Source organism: Aythya ferina, assembly GCF_964211825.1.
Source record: "Aythya ferina genome assembly, chromosome: 26".
Taxonomy (NCBI): Eukaryota; Metazoa; Chordata; class Aves; order Anseriformes; family Anatidae; genus Aythya; species Aythya ferina.
Window position 1 is genome coordinate 6,057,900 of NC_140324.1, and position 22,981 is coordinate 6,080,880.

The 22,981-nt window shown below is 50.3% G+C and overlaps 1 protein-coding gene and 1 long non-coding RNA gene across 7 annotated transcripts; one reads left to right on the forward strand and one right to left on the reverse strand.

Annotated features, from left to right (window-relative positions):
* Positions 1 to 45: 45 nt before the first annotated feature.
* LOC311424133 (uncharacterized protein KIAA1958 homolog) lies at positions 46 to 21,722 on the forward strand. Of its 6 annotated transcripts, XM_084499033.1 has the most exons (6): positions 46 to 394; positions 842 to 941; positions 9,626 to 9,728; positions 15,418 to 15,502; positions 16,250 to 17,435; positions 20,134 to 21,722. In XM_084499033.1, the coding sequence occupies exons 4-6, from the start codon at positions 15,500 to 15,502 to the stop codon at positions 20,967 to 20,969; spliced, it is 2,025 nt and encodes a 674-aa protein (XP_084355159.1). In that variant the 5' UTR covers positions 46 to 394; positions 842 to 941; positions 9,626 to 9,728; positions 15,418 to 15,499; the 3' UTR covers positions 20,970 to 21,722. The 6 variants fall into 6 exon arrangements, with proteins under 6 accessions (XP_084355159.1, XP_084355158.1, XP_084355163.1 ...); XM_084499032.1 differs by lacking the exon at positions 842 to 941; XM_084499035.1 differs by lacking the exons at positions 46 to 394; positions 842 to 941 and adding an exon at positions 7,871 to 8,349.
* On the reverse strand, positions 11,893 to 13,964 carry LOC311424159. Its single transcript, XR_014685997.1, has 2 exons — positions 13,076 to 13,964; positions 11,893 to 12,893 (listed from the first exon to the last, which is right to left on the reverse strand). It is a non-coding gene; the product is annotated as an uncharacterized lncRNA (long non-coding RNA).
* Positions 21,723 to 22,981: the final 1,259 nt, after the last annotated feature.

Sequence of the window (22,981 nt, forward strand, 5' to 3'; positions counted from 1 at the left end):
CCATCTTGAGAGCGGGAAGGATGCCGAAATGCCACACCGGTCCGCCATCTTGATTGGGGGCAGGGCATGGGAGAACGGCGGTGGCAGCCATCTTGAGTACGGGCAAGGGCGCCAACGTGCACATTGTGTCGTCATCCGCGGCACGGCCCGGGGCCTCGGCGGCCGCCATGTTGGTTATGGGCAGGGAAGCCGCGCGCCGCTGCCCGCCGCCATTTCGAGTAAGGGAGCCCGGGCTCCTCGACGAAATTCGGGGAATAATTGAGCGCTGCCGGTCTGGGATTGTTCACGGACCTGGACGGCGCTTGAAAGCTTTACTTAAAACATAAGGCAGATTCTGATTGCAGTTAATGTTCTAAGGATAAAGATTATGCAGTGAGTGGCGAGGAGCCGTGAGGTAAGCCCCCACCTGCCCGCCCTGCTCAGGCGCCACCAGCGCATTTCTCCTCAGCCCCAGTTCTCGCAGTTTGTGGATAAAAGCAGCTCTTTTCCTACTCAGGTAGAGCCCAGTGGTTAATTAGATAAGCGTGTTTCACGCTTACTGCCTGTAATTGCCTGTGGGCCTTACTTCCCCAGAGGTTCAGGTGAAATCCATGGGTTTTCTCTCCTGGGGGATTTTCAAGCCCCGCATTAAAATCATGTGTTGGGCCATCTAGGGTAAATTTAATGGGCTTATGTGTATTAGATACTTTCTCTGCACCCTTAACAATAATTTTCCAACTCATTCATGTGCCACAAGATGAAGGTTTTTGAAATAAATCAAAGAAACCAACGCGTCCCCCTGGCGCTGTCCGGGAGCTGACGCTGCATGCGATAGATTTACTTTGTTCCTGGCCCCGAACAGGCCCCGGAGCCCCAGGATCCCGCTGGAGGCCGAGCAGATCCCGGATCAGCCCCACACATCCAGCAGGACTTGGCCGGTTCTTCCCCACTCCCTCCTCGTGGTAAAGCTGTTTGCTCCCCCAGATGAAATGCTGCGTGGCGCTGTTTAAATATAGGCAATATTTGCTCACTGGGAATTCTACCAGCATTATTTATTTTCCTTGCCTCGCTTGTCATAAACCTACCCGTTGACTGCAGCACCAGAATTAATTGTCCCAGGCCTCCCTACGAGTCCCCTGTGCAGCGCTGAATCAAATATCAAACGTTCAGTCCACGTTGATCTCGGATTCATTAGCGGCAATCCTGTTGTGAGAGTCTCTAGGCAACATAATACTGGTCTTACTGCAGAAAGGATCCTTGGTTCCTCACCAGCACACCCACTTCTGACATTTTTTGTGAAAACATTTGTGTGCTTCTGCCAGTCTGCCTCTGATGGAAGCGGCTGGGCCGTGCCAGCAGTGGTGTCCTTGTGCAGGGTTAGGGAAGGATTCAGAAGTGCAGATTGAACTTGGAGTCCTGGCCTTGGGCAGTGTTCCTGCTCAGTGTCAGGTAACGCTGACAGGTACAGACATGCCTTTTATATTCCCATTTCTTTCTGAAGCATATGCTAAACACATAAATATAGCAAAAAAGCGTTTAAAAACGTGAAACCAGCTATAATTTTCTCTCAGACATGTTACTGTGTTGGTTCCTATGGCCAAAGACCTTATCTTCTCAGAGTGGGGCAGTGGTCAGATAGTTTGAATGTCAGCCTGCTGCACTGCTCCTGTCACTGTTTGTGACATGCAAAAGCTTCCAAAAAGCTTGGGTTTCACCAAGAGCTGGTAGCTGCTGACTCCCGTATCTTCGCTTTATTGGGCTCCTGGCCATTTGGCCCTCACTCAGTGCAGTGGTGAAGTTTAAACTGGAGAAAAGGAACGTTCTTCCCTGGCACTCCAGGCGACCAAAGGTCCTCCCTGAAACCACAGTCACTTTGTTGGGTACTGCCCCTGAAAGGAGGTTCAGCTTGTGCTACTGATAAGAGATTTACAACTTAGATCAGGCAGACAAAGAATGGGAAAATGATGGGATTGTGTGATTCACTTCGGAGGTGTTGAGCCAAGGGCCGGAGAGATGAAGTGATTTGATCAAAGCAGAGCACGATTTGAAATCTCATTTCAGAAGCCATAACGCAGTTTCTTGAGCTGTGCCTATGTTAAGTGCTGTCTCCTGTGGAGGGGTTTAATTCATCTTCCCGTCAGGACAACCCGATCCATATCCTGTAAGAAACCCCTCTGCAGCAGAGGGGAGCACGGAGGCAGGATCCCTCCTTTTTTAATGTGCAATCTTTGAGCCCATTTGTAAAGAAGCGCACCCTAAAGACCAGTACCCCAAATATAACACCAAGACTTTGAAAAAAAACCATTAATGCCGTATACTAATTGCTGGTCAGAATGATACCTGACTTCTTAGTGGCTGTTGAGATCAGTTTCTTGCCTGTGCAGATCCACGGCCTGTGCAGCTGCTTTTCAGATATCTTTGGAAAAGCAAACACGGGGGGATGCCATCAAAGAATTAGCACTGTGCTGTGCAGTTCTGGGCTAGCTTAAAAGACTCTTTGAGGGTTTGCTCAAGCTTTCTCAGATTTTCTGGCAGAAATGCTGATTATGCAACGTTTTATCATCTTCCTGTAATATTTAACAGAAATTTTAGTATCCTTTCAGATACAGTGGGAGCAAACTGACTAAAGATACTGCGGGGTCATGGACAGTGATTCCTTGGGCCAAACAGGAAAATGCATTTAAGAAAAAAGTAATACTTTATACAAAAAAACAACTGGGAGAAGGACACGTCTCCGTGTTTCTTTTTGTTTTGAAAAAGAAACCCACATGAAAATAGCCGTGTGAAAAAAAAAAAAAAAAACAAAAAAAACGAGGAGGGAGAAGGGAAAAATATGAATCAGCTTCTTTTGTACAATCCAGCAAAACGGGCCCAAAACGGGCCCACCCTCCCCCAGGCTCCGGTTACTCACAGCTAGGAAGGCCTTGAGGGACACACCCAGGTTTTTCTTTTTTTTTTTTTTTAAGCCCTTCCTGCCCATGTTATCTCTTTGAATTTGTTTTGCTGTGCTGGGACGAAAAACTCTGGGAAACGAAGGAGACCCTTTTCCTGCCTTTTTTCTTTGTCTTTTTAAAATAGCCCTGGAGCCGCCCCACAGCCAGCGAACACTTCTCCCCTGTAACTCTATTCCTTCGCAAACCAGGAAGTTTTTTCCCCTTCCCCTTACGATTCCACCCTCCCCGTCTGTCACTGAGTTAAAAACAAGAACCCCCCAAAATCCGCTCCCTGCTCAGGAACAGGAGCCGGAGAGGTGCGAGCTGCTGCTTTGCCCAGCTGTGGTTTTTAACAGTTTTTTCCTGCAGCCTCCCCTCCTCCCCCATGATTCACGGCACCCTGCGAGGTCCTAAACCAGGAAACTCCTTGGCATAGAACTCTGCTTCCAGCCTAGTCCCAGTGAATTTGGGGGGGGCAGGGGTTGTTTTGAATACTTTTCCCTCTTTCTGTTGCTTTTATTTCTTTTTACCCACTTTTAATTAACGTGGCTGTTTTGTTTAAAAGAGTGCGTGCAGTTTTGTAACGTCTCGGGGTGCCAGAACATTCTTCTGTGCATCGTTCACGACGCCACACCAGGGCTCTGGCAGGGGTTGGCCCAGAGCTCGCGGGGCTCCCGGTGCCGCCTCGACCGGCAGAAGGACTGGCGTGGCTGCTCCTGGGCCGGGCAGCTCGCACGTGGCCCGAAAATGCTGAGAACAGGGGGTTTGTACTCACCCCTGAGCGAGGGAAGGGGAAAGGGGGGGACCAGCAGCGTTACAAGCGATGCAGGCAGAAAGCTGGGCTGGGGGTGTGAGCGTGCGGAGGAGCAGGGGGCAGCCGGCTTGGTTATCCCCAGGGCTTGCAGAAAGCTCACTGATCTGCAGCCTGCTGGTTTTAGGAGCAGCACACACCGTTAGCAAGGGAAGTGTTTTTTTTTTCCACTGATCCATAAGAATTTGGCACTGTGGAGTGTTACCAAAAAGAGCACCAGTGGGTGGCTGATCAATAAATTGGTCAGGAATCGAGCTTCATGCACCTCCAGTGCTCGTGCAGCTTTTACTGTACGTTGTGTGTTCTGCACTCACCTTTTCACGGGGCTGACACGCCGTACCCACAGGTACTTTGTGCTGCAAGTAGTTGCATCGGCCTAAAATTGTAGGCATAATCACAACAACTCGTGTTTTATGTCTTTTCTTCTCCCTAATCTATGAGAAAACGAGAAACTTATCTGTGTGCCGGCCTGTCGTTATCAGTCCCTGTTAGTTCAGAACTTCCCTGTCTTCGCTGCTCCTCGCGGATGCCTTCGGGTGACTCATTTCCTGCGAAGGACGGACCAGCCATTTCCTGGCTATTGAACACAGGACTTTTTTTTTCTTCCAGCCAGGGTTGGAGCGGATTATTCTATGGTTTGATTATGCCGCTCCAGCTTACACCCGAGCTACAACTCTTCACGGCAGCTTTCTGAGATCATTAACTGTCAGCACGTGCTGCTCGGGGATCACGCATTGCCTCTGCTCACTCAGGCCGTAGGCTCTGTGATTTTGGGTGTGGAATTCAAATAATTCTATCAGTCCAGATTGAACAATGCCAGCCTTCTAGTCACTGCAGTCAGATTGTTCTCTTAATCCAACTGACTTCAGCTCGTAAAAACGGAGCGTAAAAAAAGCACCGTGAGGCAAGGACACTGACCCTACAGTGCGGAGCTGAGCCCAGGCATCTTCAGATACCTTGTAAGTGGCATCAAGACTGCAGATGGGCTCTGGAGAAATCAGGTGTAGCGCCCGTGTTGTTCTTTGGTGGACGACTGGGCCAGCTTCTGCATTGTTCCTGCGCTCGTAGCCCCGTCTGTTTCCTCCAACCTGTGTTTCCAATTTCCTGAGCCGCTCTTTATTCATTCCTCACATCGTGCTCCTAACTGTTGTGGACAGCTGAATCCGACATCACCGAGTTCAAAGAGCATCTGACCAGCGTAATTCCAGCCCGAAGCATGCCAGCTCTTTCACGCAGCTTTTTACTGCTCTTTTTTAAATTACTCTTTTAATCTCGTTTCCCAACATTTGCCTATTTAGATTCATTAGCCTGTCATACATCTGTAATGTTTGGGAAGAAAACCCACACAATAGGGATGTTGCCTCTTGAGTCTGAATGTAGCACATGTTGTAGGGATGATCGCTGAATAATTCATCCCCTCAATGATTTATTCATGCCCAGAAGCTGGATACCTCCTCTGTGACTTTCCATTATCTCAAAGAGAATGCAAGTTCCTATTCAGCTCTACCAGCCTAAAAGTGCCGCCAGCACCCGCAGCTCGGTGGCCGAGGCAAACAGAGCAGGTGTGCATTAAAAACCACTCCCTTCTAATTTTCCTGCAACCTTTCTGCTCACTAACAAACTCTTGCCATTCCTGTGCCGTCTTTATCAGCCTTGACTCAGAAATTAAACCACAGGTACGTTTCTTTGCAAATTCTTCAGAGAGGAAGGAGGGCGAGCGAGCCTGCTGAGCTCTGCTCCACTGCTCCCTGCACGAACCGAGGCGCTGCAGGCGTTCTGCAGAATGTGCCGAGCATGGGAGGCAGACCAACAGGCCGTGGCTCTGGGGCTCGGCGCTGCAGAGCCGATCTTGTTCTCCTGAAGAAATGTCAGTTTCATTTCCATTCTAAGGGTACAGCTTCGGAGACAATTGGTAGAAACGTAACGAGATTGTTTCCTAGCCTCTCAGGAAACCCTGCAGGAAAGCTCAGCCAAGTAGCAGCAGAGCAGACTGATCTCCTTCCTGTCTCATGTGTACTGTCAAAAATACGCCTTTTGAAAAAGCTTGCAAGATGAGGATCTGAGTCTCCTGACCTAGGCAAAGATTTTGCAAGACACTCAAATTCCATTTGTCTAGATGTATGAAAGATGATGCCGTGTTTCAGCAGAGTCTCCAGCCCCACAGGCAACACTACCCCTAGCTGGCTGGTATGAGATTTCCTAATTGTTTACCCAGCAATCCTGACCGCTTTTGTCCTTGGAATAGGTTCTACATCAGCATAATTAAAAATGTCAAACATGCTTGAGAAACTCTCCAAGTTGCTAAAAATGAATGTGAATTTCCTCCCGACAGCCTCGCTTCATCTTTCCCTTACTCTGGCCTCAGCTTTGCAGAGTGGTCTGTTTCCAGCCCTTCAGCATAGTTTGCATTCCACTGCCAAGAATGAACATTTATTTATACAAACAACCATCCTTACAAGCACATCTCCCCTGCTATCCTAGGGCAGGGAAATAAACATAATTTGGGGTCTCTTCTGTGTGGCTGCAGTTCTACATTTCTTTTCCTTTATTCGGAGGCATTTTCTGCAGTGAAGGATTAGTGCAGTTCAGGCACCTTCCCGTGCTACAAAGCTGCTCAGAAAGCGGCTGGAATGCTCTTTTCTTTCCTTACAATGATTTTATTTTATTCCACTCTAACGGTGCTGCCAGTTTCCTGATAAACCACTTAGGGGTCGTGATGGCTCAGCAGGCAGCTTTTCCACGAGCTCTCGCTCATGCTGGGACCTCGGGGGCTCTGCGTAACTCCAGCAGAAAGCGCCGAGTGCCCGTTTTCCTCAGAAACACCCCAGCAGCGAGTCCCTTGGCGGGTGCTTTGTCACCCCAGCTCTCGGGGCGTGCAGCTCCCAGCTCAGTGGGGGAGCAGCGGCAGCCACCATGCGAGCAGTGCTGCCGGGCCCCATGTGGCTCATGCATTATTTCTGAGGCTCTGCGTCGCTCACCTGTCGGGCCGAGGGGCTGCTGGCTGAAACGCTAGCTCGTACCGATGTCTCCCATTGCATCTGCTACCTGAGTGGATATTACACAGGTGCTGGGTGACTCCAGGCAGAACGTCAGGCTGAGCACAGGTCATTTAAATGGAAGGGGCCCTAAAAGAGACAGAGATAGACATGCAGAGCACCTAGACATTCGCCGTTAGGTGTACGTCTGCAAGCTGCTCCCCCTCTTACTGTCTGCACGGCAGGTTTTGCTGTGCCAGAGCCAGCTTCCATTCGCAGCCCGTATAATTGTTTGTAACTAAGAGCAATATTTAGATTGACAATGTTTACAGCTCCCTCCACCAGTGAATATGCTGATGTGGTTTTCTTGGGAAACCTCTCACTTGCTTTTCTACAGCAACCTTCTAAGAAATGAAGCATTTAAGTAGTTTCCAAAGAATCCAGGAGAATGCTTTTTGAAAAATCAGAGCAAGACGGTATTTTAAAACATATCCTTGAGACTATCTTTTTAGGAAGAAAACAGCTTCTTTAACTGTATTGCCAAACCAGTCTACCAACTAGCTCGAAGGGCTGAAGGACAAAGTTTTCGTGGCTACTTGGTATGAATCATTACTGAATATTTTATGGATCTTGCTCCTTCCTTATTGAACTTACTGCAGCAAATCTTGCATGCCCCAGGAAAGCACGACGTAGCACAAGGACAGAAGTGCAGAGACGTAACTTTATTCTGGAACTGCCAAAATCGTGCTCCCTCTCCTCCTCCCGTATTACTTGTTTGAGGTTCCTCATAGTTTGTAGGTGCTTCAGCAGCACAGCTGAATTAAAGTCCTCGTTTCACATCAATTCCAGAACAAATACTTCCAGATAGGTCTGAGGAAGTGATGGGACTGTCGGAGCAAACCACCGCCTGCCTGCCATGAGGCCCGCACGGTCATCCAGGCTAATAAAGCCATCATTTTCCCAGGGCCTCAGCTCTATTAAACACAAAGCTCCAAATGATTTCCTACTTGGATCAAAGATGTGTTTGTTCCAGTGCCACTTAAGTTTAAAAGGCAATACTGAGACTGAATGAGATCTCCCCAGTGGCAGCTGCCGAGGTTCAATTGGTTTGTCAGTGCCGTAATTATGCAGCGGGCGGCTTCTGTTGGCGGGCCCATATGTTGCTGGGGGGTGTTCGGCACGGCAGGCAGCGCGGGGAAGCCCTGCTCCCGCAGCTCAGGGGCCTGGTGCTGTGGGATGAGGGCTCGATGATGCTTCAGGTGCTGGAAATGGGAAGAGGTGGTGCAGGGATTTCAGCGTGGCTCTTGTTTGACAACTAGATGGAAGCAATGAACAGAACGAGTAGCCTACCTCCAGTGTTTTAACTAGTTCTAACTAGTGCTTTAACACGGAGACTGACGGCTCCTGATGTCTGTGGAGTTACAGCTGGCCTCTGCTAGGGAGTGCCCTGCTGGGCGCACGCTGGGAGCCGTCTCTGGGCTCCGCTTGGCACAGGACGGAGCTGGCTTCCTGCACAGCCAGCCACCAGCTCTGCCCCGAGCACTTCCCACCTGCGCAGTTCGGGGCCTGGGTGCCGATGAGAAATACCCACCCGTGAAGTAGCTGTGTCCTTGCCCAGTGGGTTGTACGCTGGAGTTGCTGTGTAACGCAGGTGAGCCGGTGCTGAGGCCTCCGGAGTAGTAAATCGAGCATTAAAAGAACATTGAGACGTGAACCTGCGCCACGTGGAGGCAGGGAGGATTGAGAGCGCTCAGGATCTCGGTTGCCGGAGGAACAAAGGAACTTAATATCCTTCAGCACGTTGAATATTTCATTTGGTGAGATGCTCAGAGGCGAGGGCAGTGAGTGCAGGGCGTGATGGCAGCGCCGTTGCAGCAGGGGTTTGGGGGATGTGCTGCAGCACAGGGGCATGGGAGGCTGCAGAACTGCAGGCTGTGCACAGCTGCCTGCTCCGCACATACAGCATGCGTTTTCTTGCTCGATTAACCAATTCTTCAGTTATTGAGAAGATATTTTGTTTCATACTGTGAGCTAACCACTTCCTTCTGCAGCCACTTGAAGCCAGCTCGCAGGATTTGCCCTCCCGGGCTTTGCCACGAGGACTAAAGCACACGTGTGGTCACCAAAGAAACAAAAAGGGTTTCATGTAGGCGGAGGAGCTCGGCTGTGGCTGTAACCCAGCCCTCTGGCCAGCAGGCCTGCCTTCCCACAAGCTTAGCCGTGCACAGATAGCTTATTTGAGGTACCCAGTTAGGCTTTGGGGAGCTGTCGGCCTGGGTGATTCTCTAAGGCACGTTCACTGGTGCCGGGCTCATCTGAGAGCGTGCGCTGGAAGGCCCAGGAAGAGGCTTTGTGGTGCAGGCCTGGGGAGGTTTCCAAAACCTCCCAAAACGTCTGTACAGAAACGCCTTTGTGCACTCAGGGCAGTTACAGCAGAGAACTGCAGATCTGAACCCAGCTATTGACTCAAATTTTGCTTGAATCTGGAGAGTGGGCTTCATTACTTGCTCTTGCTCACATGTTGGAAAGTGTGCTATCGCTGCTGCAGGACAAGGGTTGGCAGCCTCTTAGGGCCGTGATGCCAGAATGTATTTTTCTTTCCTAAATTAATGGTTAGGTGTGCCAGTGCTAGGTTTCACTGCTCCTCCAGGAGGCAAGATGCCATCCAGCTGTGGTATTTTTCATCCGTGAGACTCGGTTCCTGCTGAACGCAGCACTCAAGAGGGAGACAAACCGGGAGCCGCTGCCTCATAGGGTGCCTCTCCAGATACCGCCGATCCCAGCTCCTTGCCCCTCAGGACCTGTAAGAAGTGGCTGCAGACTCAGCTCTCAGGGCAGAGAACCTGCTGTTTATTGCTTCCATCCCACACCACTTGCTGTAAGATCACTTCCTAAATCACTAATGCCTTCTTTCTCTCGTTCCCTAGGCCGCCCTGTCCTCTGGGTCCTGGTGGGATTCTCGCCCTCCTTCCCTAGGCTGCCGTGCTCCATGGGAGGCTCCCTGAAGCATCCTGAGTGACCGTGCAGGAGGTAAGGGCCACGGGGGCACTTCCAGACAAAGACAACAGGAGAAAGCTGTGTAGAAAAAGGCCGCAAAGGTGGAGAGCCTGCAGGGCTCCCAGGTGTCCTGTCAGCACGGGCAGGGAGCACGAACCCAGGGATTTCCCCGCAGCCAGAGGCCGTGTGTGAGGGACAGGCACCGCTCCCTGGACACCACGCCGCGGGCATCTGCGTCTGCCCGAGACCCCAGCTGAGCCTTTAGAGCCCCCCTCCGAGGCAGCGCCCCCGGAACGTGCCTCGATTGCCAGAAGGCTTCCTCCTCGCCCAGGAGCCCTTCAGCACCTCCTGAACCTTCACAACCCCTCGAGGCACAAGGAGAGCCCCGTGCCCGCTGCTGGCGAGACTCCCGCACCCCCGCCCCGAGTCCCCGCGGCCTTAACGAGCCCCTGAGGGTGGCTTCGTCCCCCTCCTGCAGCCCCCGCTGGGCCGCGGGGACACCGAGAGGCCCCGGGGGGGCAGGAGGCGCCGCCCCCGGCACCGGGAGGGGCGGGGCCTCAGAATGGGGGCGTGGCCTCAAGACATGGGCGGAGCATCATTGGGTGGGGGCGCGGGGAGTGGGCGGGGCCTCGGGGTGGGCGGGGCCGGGCGCGGAGGCCGGCGGCCGAGCCCCCCCTGGCGGGGACGCGCCGGCGGCTCCCGGCCCCGCTCCCGGCCCCGCTCCCGGCCGTACCCGAGCCTCCTCCCGCGTCTCCCCCCTCGTTTTTGCGTTGCGGCTCCGCGAAGCCGCCGGTGCTGCGCTGTGACCGCGCCGCTGGCCAAGCTGGTGCCGCTCGGAACCTCGCGCGCAACGGGAAAAGGAACGTGAAAACAACAAAAACGGGAAAATAAATGACAATCGCTATGGGAAATAACGGCCCGCTCGGCCCCCGGTGGCACCAGCTCACAACCGGCGGCGTGAGCGGGAGAAGGAGCACGGTCACTGCCCGGTGCCGTAACGCTCTGTGCGGTAACGGGTTTGCCCTACTCACATTTCAGCTTTCCCACTTCTTCGCAGGGATCTAAAATATTAGGGCCTATTTATAGCAGTTGGTGATTTCAAATTATTTTTTTCCTTTACTACATCTGTTTTTAGTGGTTGATTACTGTTGGTTGGACCAGGCGATCCGTTGCCAGCTGGCTGCAGGCTTTTATTGGCTCTGTTTTAAGACGACTTGATTTAGAGCTCGGTTGTGTTACAAGGACGGCAGCTCTGTAATGCAGACCCTCAAGAGAAGAGATAATTAAGACTCAGCTGAAAAAAAGCATCCAGTTCTTTAGACCAAAATACTCCTGTTTAAGGAATGTGATTGCTGTAGGCTGTTCAACAGCCGTCTCTCGGAGCTGGTACACGCAGTTACACCCTGCCCACTATCAGGTGTTGTTTTCTGTGAGCATCTCTAGGAATGGAGCACTGCCACCTTGTAGCGAGCGCATCTTGGGAGCTGCATTGCTGCAAGCAGGGCAGGAGGAGCAGTGGAAGGATACGGGGGAGCAGGAAGAGAGCTGAAGAGGTGCTGAGAAGGCTCCGGCATAGCCAGGAGAAGGAGAGAGACACACTGACAAGTACAGGAAGAATGATGTGCTGGGAAATGATTGATCCACCCCAAAGATCCACCCCAAAGGCCCTTGCTTAGAAGCGGTGGGATAAGTTCAATGACTTTTAGCACCATGAGCTACTTCTGCTCTGCTCTCAGCTCCCTCCTTGCTCCTTCCAAGCGGACACGGGGAAGCACAGCTTCACCCCTCCTGCCCAGCCGCCACGTGCCCCAGCGGCGCCCCTCGCCCCTTCCCAGGGCTCTCTGGCAGCCCGTCCCCTCCCGTGCACCCATTTCACAGCTGTCCCGTGCTGCTGCACCTCTGGTGAGCTCTCTCAAGTGAGCGGGAGCAAACAATTCATGCTGGGGGCAGGGGCTGGGAGTCACGTTTAAGAACTGCTGTTCTGTATCCTGTTGTTTTCCTACCGGGATTGTTCCAGTTTCCTGCACTGTCTTATCTAGAGCTGGAAAGGCAAAGCGCTCCTATTTACTTGCTTTGTGCCTGCCTAGGGTTTCTAATCTGTGAAGCAGACTTATAAAGAGACTTCAGAGAAACACAGCTAGCACTATTACAGGGTGGAGGGACAGGAACACCGTGGTTAAAGGGCTTGGAGAGTCCATACAATTAGTTTCTTTATTTAGTTATCCTGCTTGCATCAGCCTGTGTGTCACAGAGGGGTTCAGACAACCTTCAGCATAACGTAACGCTGCATGGAGTCCACTGGAATGTGAAAAAGTACAAATTTTCAGGTGATTTCCATATACAAACCTTACAAACAAATGGTTTTCAGAAAGTTTGTCAGAAATGGATGAGTATTTCCCCCCCCCCACCAATGGCTCAAACCAGGCACAAGAAAGTCTTAACAGGGAAGAAGCATTTCAATGCTTTTAGTCAGCTTTGAGTTTAAAGAGCTCTCTTGAAACGCTGCAGACTTCTGGGAAATTATCTCTGTGTTCAAGAAAACGTGGCCAAGTGAAGTACGCAAATATCGTGCTAACATCTTGAAAACCTTCAGCGTGGATCAGGACCGTGAGACAGCAAAAGCTTGTAGATTTTTTTTCTTAAACATTTTTCTTTTTCCTTCTAGTGAGAATCCACTTAGCATGAGTTCACTTAGCTGTATCAGCACACTAATTTTAACCCTATTGGTTAAAAAAAATAAACAAAAACATTTATCAGGCAGCTGTGGAATGTCCTGTTTTTCTGCACAAAGGTGTGGGTTCTGCACGCAGTGTCCATTATCAGATGGGAGCCTCTCCTGGAAAGACAATTAAAATGCTGCCTCGCTCACGGCCACAGAACCAGGCCTGAGGTTTCAAAACAAAGCTCAAGCCCCGAGCCCAGATCGCCTCCCCCGTGAGGATCCTGGGTTTGCTGAAGCCGGAGGCGTTGCGGCAGCAATCGTGACTGATTTTTGTTGACCGAAGCGATGAGACCTCTGCCACTTCAGCCCTTCGGGGTAAATGCATGGTTTGGTTTTCTTCCCCCGCTCAGCTCTAACTGTAAATCCAAACTTCCACTTCGCAGCATCTCTGGAGGTACCCTCAGCTCATGTAAATACCAGCGCAGGAGTGGGCTGAAGAAGTGTCCTTAGCTGATCACCAGAGTTTTTATTTGGACCTAAATATCAAGAGAGAAAAAAAGGCTTTTTCAGTGGGATCAGGAAAAGGAAGACATGTGCTCGGAGATAAGGAGAGATAAAAGCATTCCATTTAAAGACAGCCGTGATGGAAATCAAGATGTTCATCTGCCAAGTCCATAATTTCATGGCCTCATGACCACAGAGCTTCCGCTTCTCTTACCTTTTCCCACACTGTGTGTAAGTGCCAGATTGCCCAGGCAGTTCAGCTCTTTGGGGAGAAATTGCTCATGTTGAAGTGGAAGATAAAACTCATCACTAACTTCAGAAAGAGCAGAAACCTGCTCCCCCAAGTTTGTACAGCACGGCAAGGCCCAGGAGCAGGGCGCTGCGCGAGGCTGTGAATCCCCTGTCCTTGGGAGCTTTGAAGGCGAGCACCTCTCAGGAGAAGCCTGGGTAAAGCTCATTCTTCTCTTGGCTTCGATGGGCACCCGAGGTGCCTTCCAACTCTGTTCTCTAGGGCTCATTGGGAGCGAGATCATGGTGACCACACGTCCGTACACCAGATTAACAGTTCCTGAGCTCAGAACGTGTTTGCTGCTTTAAAATTCCCTGGAAGCATGCCTTTGCTCCCAGAACGTATTCAGGGATTTTTTTTTTTAAAGCAAGCAGCTTCAGTTAGAAGATTCTTTTAAAATCTTGGCTTTACATATTTCACAAGCTGGCATATGCAGACAGCAAAGCATTCTAGGCTAAAATTATCTGTACTATCATTAGGAAGCCATAAAAAGGAACACACGCAGTGATGCTAGCGTAAGAGCAGAAGGCTTTCCAGAGCTTTGCTGACATGCAGCATTCACCCCCAAACAGGCGAGGTTCTGATGCCTCCTGCTCAGTCCTCATCGGGAAGTTAAACTGATGCGAGGAGATCTGACCTGTGCTTTTCTTGGGGAAAGGAACAGTTAGTGCCACGACCTGTCTGCTGAGGTCACAGAGAGCCTTTCTTCTGTGCTTTGCTTTTGTCTCTTTCCTTTTCTGCTGGGCTTGTGCTGTGCCTATGTCCAGAGCTGTTCCTTGTCCTGCAGGTGCTGGGCAGCGTGGCTGTCACCTGTGCTTCCCTCAGGACAGGCAGCTCGGAAGCCCGCACCACCTCGATGGTATTTTGTTTTCCTTCTGCTTGGAACGAGTAAATGTTTGCCTGGAAATTCTGCATGCCTCCTCGCCTGGGCGTTGCACCCAGCGAGGCACGCTTTGCTTTGGCATCGGCAGGCCGAAGTGCTCGCAGGCAGCGTGTGCTCAGCGCCTCGCCAGCTGGAGCCACGCAGCGCGGCCGGGACTCTGCAGCGTGCTGGTCGCCGGCAGCTTTGGGTCGAGCGAGCAGGGCTGCTGCAAACACGCTTCCAGGAGCTCTCCAGCGCGGGAGGTTGGCCAAGCAGCAGTTCCGTGCTCCTTGGGATTTGTCTGTCGTGATCACGACGACCTCCTCCCACCTCTGCTCCCTGCGTCCCCACCTCGCCTCGCAGATGGGGCCGGCAGCCCAGGCAGCCACGCTCGTCCTTCCCGGCCTCCAGACGGGGCTGCTCGGCCTCGTCCCGGCCTCTCCTCGCCCTGCATGGGCCTGGCAAGCACGGCAGGGCAGAGGTCAGGCACTAAGGGCAGCAGCACAGCCTCTGCCTCGGCTGCTGGCACGCGAACAGATGGCTGCGCTACAGCCGCTTCCCAGCCCGCGCGCCGGCAGGCTTCCCCTCAGTGTAACTAACATGCCCACGAAATAAATCCCTGCAGACAAACACCGCATTCACAGAAGCGGAGCAGCGCTGTGGCTGTCAGCTGGGATGGGCTTCTTCCATCCTCTGCAGCTGGCTCAGAACAGCAGCGCCCAGGGCTGGCGGCCGGCCCCGAGGCTCGAGCTCAGGCGCAGGGCGAGGACGCGCTCACGGGCGCCGCTCACCCACACCCTCAGAGCCGAGGGAAGCGGCCAGAGCTGCTCGCAGGGCCAGCCCAGATGAGATTCCAGTCCCGTGTGTTCCTTCTGGCATCTTTTGCCACCACTTATGGCAAAATTTTTAATTAATAATAGACTAAGCAGCCTGGGGTATGGGCTGCCATTAGGAGCTATAAATGCGTGCCGGATCAGTCCCATAAGGCACGGTCAGGTTTCTTGGCTCAGTTGCAATATACGCACCGACAGGAATGAACGTCACCTCTCTGACGTCTCCTCTGACCTGTTACACAGAAATTACCATGCTGCTCCAGACTACTCCATGGAAGTTTTCAAAACTGATGGGAGAATTTCAGATTTTCTCCAGTAAACATGAATGACAGATGCAGAGAACCCCTTAGCTAGGAAACTGCCTCGTGTCAGTATTTGAAAACTCAGATAATGTTACAAGTCGCTTCACAATTTCTGGCCCTTCTCTTTCTGCAGTTCGCTCCATTTGTGGAATTAAAGATAGCTAGCCACAGATTGTAATCAAAGTGCCCAAAAACTAGTGGCATCTGCTAGCCAGAGATTTTAACTATGTAATAAATATATTCCATACACACACACAATGTGTATTTTAGGTTCTGAGAAGGAAAGGATATTCCGACAGTCACTTACCGAACTCCACCCGAACGAGCACTCGGTGAGATAGAAACCAGCAGCATGGTGAGTGTATTTTATGGCATAAACGATCCCATAGGTGATTCTTTCTAACAGAATCAGTTATAACATTAAAAAATATAGATCTTTTAAAACAAGTTTTAGATACAGGGGTGCAAGGTCCACTTTTCTGTCTCTGAAAAGCATCCTACAGACAGCTTCACGTGTCCGATTTCCCTGTGGTGCCAGGAGTGCTACCATTTCACAGTCAAAAGAGCAACGAGCCCTGCTGGCTGTGGGGAAGTGGGAGACTGAGGAGCTGATTCCTGACACTTCCCCGTTACATTTTCCATAAGGGAGTACAGAATTGGGTACAAGCTTGCTTGGACCGCAGGACTCAGCCCCACAGACAGCACTGCACTTAGCAAGGTGCCTTCCCATCACCTGCGCTGTGGTAGAGGCTTGGTGGCTCAGTGAGAACATCGATCTCCACGGTGCTGTGGCTGTAGAACACATGCACAGCTGCTGTGGCATGATAAATTCTTACGCTGAGCTGCTTGATCAAGACTCTGAGCACACAAGTATGCAATATCTATTATAAGCTCCTCATTCCAGGACCACGCTCAAGTATTGAGCAAGACCTCTAGGTCTTCAAAGTAGACATTTTTTTTTTTTAAAGTAAACAAATACAATCAGTAGAAGGCTCACTGATTTGGAATTATTACTCTGTTGAGGTGGGATGGAAATGGTCCCAGGACTGCTATGTCATGCACATACTCTTCCACTTAATTTACTCCCAACATGTTTTTGCAGAACGAGAGCATCAGTGCTGAAAGGTGCGGCGATGGCAGTTCACTTTGCATGGATCTTTCCAACCTCGTCACCTGGGCACACACTCATGGCAACATCTGCAAACAAATCCCAGCCTTGGAAGCGGTGCAGAGCTCGGGTCATCCCAGCAGAGAGAATTCTATCCTGTGGATGTGTAGGGGTGGACACGCATATCACTGGCCGTGTGAAAAATTACACTTCAGAGGCAGAGAAGAGAATGAAGCTGTAGAAAAGAGAAAGAGGCAAACGTCCTGCGAGGCTCCATCGAGGGAAGCTAACTCAGGTGAAAAGAGGATCAGGGTAACCTCACCTTTTGAGAGGGCTAGAAGAGACACTGCTGCCACAGGATCACGTAGCAGATCTCCAGGGGTCACTCAACAAAGAGATGACACAGTCTACATAGTACATAACAAACCAGCACCCAGAGAAAATCAGAAAAACAACAAATCCATGAAACCCTGCTTTGCAGCAGAACAGCATGTGTCCAAAGGTGAAATCAAAACAGACGCACGTACAGTGAAGCTAGGAAGCAATGAAGATCCACAAATCATCTCTGATGATGAACAGCACGTATCGGATGCAGAAAACCAAGGAGACAGGCAGAATATTTGGTCAGACTCACCACCAACTAGCTGTGTAACTGCTGAGGTAGATTTGCAAACGCATCATGATCAGAAGACTGCAATTCCCAAGCAGCCAGCCACTCCCACATCTGGCTTTGCCCCTACAGAAAAGCCACCCTTAACTCTTCTCTCTATTCTAAAATCCCCTGTAAATAATCAGAAGATCCTGGAAAGCAGCTTCATGTGTCAAGGTCCTCTTAATCCTGTGGAGTTCACAAGTGAAACTTCTAGAGCAAGGAATTCCACCGGGTCAGCAACACCAAAGGAACCATTAAAACAAATTTCTGTCTCCAGCACTGAAGCAAAAGCCCAACTAGAGTCACCCACCTCTGTGACATTCTTTCAGTTTGAAACCTCTGTAGATGTCCAGCAGCAACTCCAACTGTGCTGTCCCGAGTGTGGCACACCAGGAACAGGCTTCAGTGGGAATGCTGCTGAAAACCCTCCTGAGGGGAGCAAACCGTCGGTGTCTGAGCTTACAGCTCATCACTCAGCCTTACTGAGTCCAGAAAACAAGAATTCGGAGCATCCATCCTCAAACAAAAGTAAGATAGTCTGGAGCTTTATTCCTGGGAGCGTTGGTGGGCATGTGGGCGTGTTTTGTTAATCACCTGGAGGGGGACTTGGTAGAGCTGCCAAAATCTGTATTGGGGCATCAAAATAAGTGCAGCTGATAGAGGGCATGCTATTTCTACTGAAAGGAACTAAAAAAGGTTCCTAGCTTAAGCAATCATCGCTTCAGTAGATGATGGCATTCACTGTGCTACCCGAATGTACACTTGGCTGTGGCCCAGCCTAAAATATCCAGTTTGAATACTTCGGTCTTTCATTTTGTTCAGTATCACCATGCAGCGTGTTGGCTGTGCTTGAGAGAGAATCCCTGTGAGAAGCTGGAACCAGAGACATGAACTCTGGTCTCAAGAGAAAAAAGCACAAGGAAGTAACTTCTAAAGCAGTGAAATGGAGAAATTGGGGCTGAATCTCTGGCTTCACTGAAGTCAATGACAAAAAATCCCAGAGACAGCAATGGGACCAAAATTTTTGGTATCTTCCTACATGCTGTCCTTGGAATCCTGCTGGAGTGGGGGAAAATATAATTTCACAAACGTTAACTTGCGAGATCCACTGCTTACCAGGGAGCTTCCAACACCAAGGCTAAGTCACGCACAGTGTATTTTAGATGACTCCAAGTCATGAGAACAGCCCAGCCAGTGGCTGTTCTAATCCTGCTGTGGGACAGACACCGTCTGCGTGAGAAGGAGCAGCTGGCACGCAGCGTGCAGGCACTATCACAACAATGCTAGCAGTGGGGAAGCTATCAATAAAATTGATTTAAGTGATCGTGTTTTAGGATGTATGTTATGCACCAGATCCTTGATGCCAGGTACATACACGTTACTTAATGATTAAACACCTCAAATAAAATGCAAATGCCCAGGATTTTAAAGATGCTCTGGCAGAGCCACAACATTTGCCTCTATGATTTGCATGCCTGCAGGTGGTGTCGCACAGTACCACCAGGTAAACTGCTGCCTTGGCATCTTTACGTTTTTGTCTGCTAGCATCTGGGCATAAACACGGAGGCAAACTTTGAAAATCTGGTTCAAGTCAGAGCATTTCTCTTCCTTCCAGTAGCTTAATGCCCTGGCTCCACCTAACAGGAAGAGCAGCCAAGAGCACGCCTCTCACCTCCACGCACTGAGTCCCACACACCCGCGTTCCCACGCAGCCCAGCAGCCCCTAAGAGCAAGCAGGTTACTGAGAGCACTGGGGTTTGTCTGTACCACAGTGGGTGTACTTAAAGCACCAGTGGTCCTCCTCAATGCACTCAGCGTTACGTTTTCATGCCTTGCGTAGCCACAACCACGCACACTGGTGCAGTTTCATGAGCACTGTTTTTGTAATTGACAACGTACATCATCAGGAGGGACGGGGAATTCACCTGGGAACGTCTGTGCAATCGCTGTTCCTGTCAAGATAAATGGCTTATGGCTCAAGCGAGGCCTTTGCATGCATGTATTGATTTACAAGCCATTCATCTCTTCACGTAGATCAGTCAGTAACAAAGGCAAAGCACTGGAACAGCAGCACGGGGATCAGTAGGGATCAGTAGAATCCACCTCAATCCCGCCACAGCATTTTAAGATAACTAAGCGTGTACAAAATAATTTGGTGTACAAAAGGGAATTTCTAGGTGTTGGCTCTAGAACCCTTTTTAATCTACCCCTCCCCAGCCCTGGAAAAGTCACAGGCGAGCAGATGGAGCTTTTCAGCAATCCAAAGAATTAATTTCTCATGCTACATCGAACTAGGTGGATGTGGTATTGCCATAGCAACTTGAGAAAGAACCCAACTGGAATCCTGGCAACCCTTTTTTAAAAATACACTTTTACTCATCTTTTGCTGCTTCCTTACTATTCACCCCTAACTTTCATTAATGTTTTTATTGCACAATGAGAGCTCTCCTGCCCTGGAGAGGTTTCTGTGCAGGGGAACGCTTTGAAATGTGTTTTACATAGCGTCTGCTACAAGGCTTTGAACATACGAGATGGATGCCACTCGGTCCCGAGGCAGATCACAGCACAGGCCAACTCCCAGCTATTTTAGCAGAGCCAAGCGTGGCCCCTGCAGTCACCGTAAGGCACTGCCAGAGTAGCTGCAAATTGCTGAAGGACAGCGAGGCCATTCGGGACTGCTGGAGCCTCAGGGCCAGCACCGCAGCGAGTGGGTACGGGAGCGGTCCCACAAACACACAGAACCAGCTCCAAAGTCAGCGGGGGTGAAATTCAGTCCCTCGCCAACGTAAGCACAAGCCACCAACGACAATTCCCGTTTCCAGTCCTGCTGCTGTCCCAGATAGCCCATAAAACTTGCACCAGTGCTTTCGACCCCGTGAATCCCACAATCCCATTCAGTGATGAAATCTCACCGGGCAATCATTCTGTCCCCATTGAACAGGATTCTAAAAGAAAGAGAATCTCACATTTACCTTGCTGATAGCATGCAGATTCACCAGTCAAGCGAGAAGGAACAGGGCAGGGAGCAGTCCTGCCTAGAGCAGCGCTGTCAAGCGGCGCGGGCTGGCTGAGAACACAGATAAAGCCAGAGCTTTAAGGGAAGGGGTCCGTGACAGTCTCAGTCTGACTTACTTTTAAAAGGGAGGTGAACGTTGTTCTGCGCCCCCTTTTATTTTACTGATCTTGCTAGTTCGTGCTGTTCACAGTGCTGTTTCTTATCTTTTAGATGGGCTGAAGAAGAAAAACCGGAATGCTGGTGACATCAAGATTTTCAGAGACTGGCTGGTTTTACACTGCCCCTCTGAAGCGCGCGAGATCTACAAGCTGCCACCTGAAGACCTCGATAATTACCTGGCCTGGTTCTACAGCTCCGCAAAGAAACAAAACGGCATGGATTTTTCTGCCAACTCTTTGTACTTCTTCCAGAGCAGCATTGACAGATACCTGAAGGATCACAACTACGAGTACAGCGTGGTTAAAGGAGCGGAATTCAGAATGTCTCAGGAAGCCTTAAAACTGAAGCGTCAGCATCTGTCTCAAAAAGAGAGAGAGGGAGAGTGGACTATTTTAGAGAACCTGACGGATGAAAACGTGGATGTCCTTCGTAAGAACGGGCTGTTGAGTCAGATGACCCCTCAGGGCTTTCTGCACCTGATGCTCATAAATATCATTAGGGGGTTTGGGGCAAGCACACACAATCACAGCCAGAACCTGTACTGGGGACAGCTGGTGCTGAGAAAGGATGAGGCAGGGCTGGAGTACCTGGCGTGGAAGAACGACCTCCACGCAGAGGAAGCTACGGGGGAAGCAGCTGCACACCTCTTTGCCAGGCCTGACAACCCAGATAACTGTCCGATCCAGGACTACAAGAAGTACGCTAAGAAGAGGCCGCTGGACATGCTTCACGACTACGATCCGCTCTACCTGTCTCCCAAGCCCCTCTACTCCATGTGGGACCAAGTGTGGTACTGCAGAAAGTCACTGACAAAATCCAAAATGGAAAAGATGCTGAAAGTTATTATCCAGCAAGTCAAAGGAGCTGAAAAGAAGGCCAAGAAGTAAAGGTAGCCGCTGGTTTCTGTTGTGCCACTTGGCTAGGAGCCTGTTTCAAAGTATGTTTGAAAGGTTTAAATAGCGACAGTTAGCAGAGGTTGAAGAGAAAATCCATCCCTTCAGTGTCACCTTCCAACATCTACAGATTTGCATTACTTTAGCTTTCAGGAGAAGTGAAAAACTTCTATTGTTCTTTTTCTTAACAGAATTGGTAATTCAGTAAGTTAAATAAATATGAGAGTTCTATTTTTACAAACGTGAAAAGTTAACGTTCTACTCTATTATTAGTGACATGATAAAATAGCTGCACTGCCAGGGAGAGGGCTCTGCAGCTGAATAACAAGCTGTGCTTGTATTTAGGGGAGCTGACACTTGCAAACTGTATTTAGTCTGCCGTGTCACAGCCCATCATAAAGGGATAAATACCGTGAGCTCGTTGTGGGGTGGAAGGAGGATGATGAAATACCGTGTTTGCCAGCTGCTAATCCATAGCTCATAGGAATACTTTCAACAAGGTTTATGTCATTTTTCTTAATGAAAGATTTGTAGATTTAAGAAACTCTGACTGTTTTTAAAAGTTATTTAAATATCTGACAGCGTTGAAAAGTTTTATGGCGTTTTCCCCAGGGCACTAAATAGAGCCACATAAGTAGCCTTCAGTAGACTTAAACAACTTCTTTCAGCTGTTCGGTCAATATACTCTTACAGTCCGGTTGTTGGAGTGAATTGTTGACATGTTCTAATAAAATTAAGTCTTACTTAGTACTGTTTGTCTGTCCTACAAGGGTGAACCAGTAAGCCTGAACCACCAGGTAACAGCTTCCCAGAACACCAGCACACTCACTGCTCTCTTCTGCAGCAAGCCTGCCGGCGCTCCCGGCTACAGAGCTGGCCCTGTGCGGGCTTTGGGCGTTTGAAATCCCCCTGAGCCCCCAGTCAGGGGCTCTTAAGGAGGCCTTTGTGGCCAAGGCCTTCGCCAGAAGCAGCCCCGTTCAAGTTTAACATCACCAAGTAACTCACAGATGCTTGAGGAGCCATAAAAAAGACAAACTCACTCCATCAAACGCTCAGAGCCTTCCAGCTTTCCTCGTGCTGCCCACCACAGCCTGCGTTTTTAGTGCAGCAGCTGCAGGAACCTGCAAACCTTCCGTGCCCAGCTCAGGAACGGCCACACGTGGAGCTCTGTACCGGGCAAATTGCAAACAGGCACCGAGAGCCAGAGCAAACCCTTTCCCACAGGGCTCAGGTTTACTCTGGCTGGATGAAACAAGAAGACAGCAGGCAGGTCAGCCTTTTATTTCCTCTGTGCTGACCTGTTTAGTCCACGTCCCAAAGCTCCTTAATGAAAGGCTGCTACCTCAAAAAACAGGTGGCGCAATTAGTCAGCAGAATTCATCCTTTCACAGTCACACCGGCATCTCTTGGTTCCCTACCTTGCTGCGGGAAAAAACAACAAAGCAAACACGAAGCAAACGCAGTAAATACACGAGCAGGGCCCTGCCGCCCCCACGCCTTACGGTGGGAAGGAGCCTGGGGAGGGAAAGCAGCCCTCGTCCCTCCCCGAAACCCCGCGCTCGCCGCGTTCACATGCCAGGGGAAAGTCACTTGCCTCTATACGTGGGAGGATATCTGTGGATCCTTTTATTTGTCTTACAGTGTTTCTAAGCTAAATTTCTGGTTAACTGCACGTCAAACAGATGAGTAGCATCCTGTGTAGATGGCTAAATTAGATCTCATCAAGGGTATTTATTAATTGCTGCTCACAGAAGAAAGGATCAGCCCCAGAAATGTTTCGTTGTGTAGAAGCGAGGGCCTGGCGTTTTCAGAAATTTCGAGTAACTGTCCCAGCGCATGTCACGGCAGCTCGCACTGTAAACATTTTAAATAATTAGGAAATTACCCAGCGTAGGCTGTTGCTAGGAGCAGTGTCTTCTGCAAAAAGGGCTTCTGAGAGGCCTCGGTTAGGGGACTTGGAAACACTTCTACTTTGAAAGAAGAATTAAAGCAAGGCAGTGTCCCAA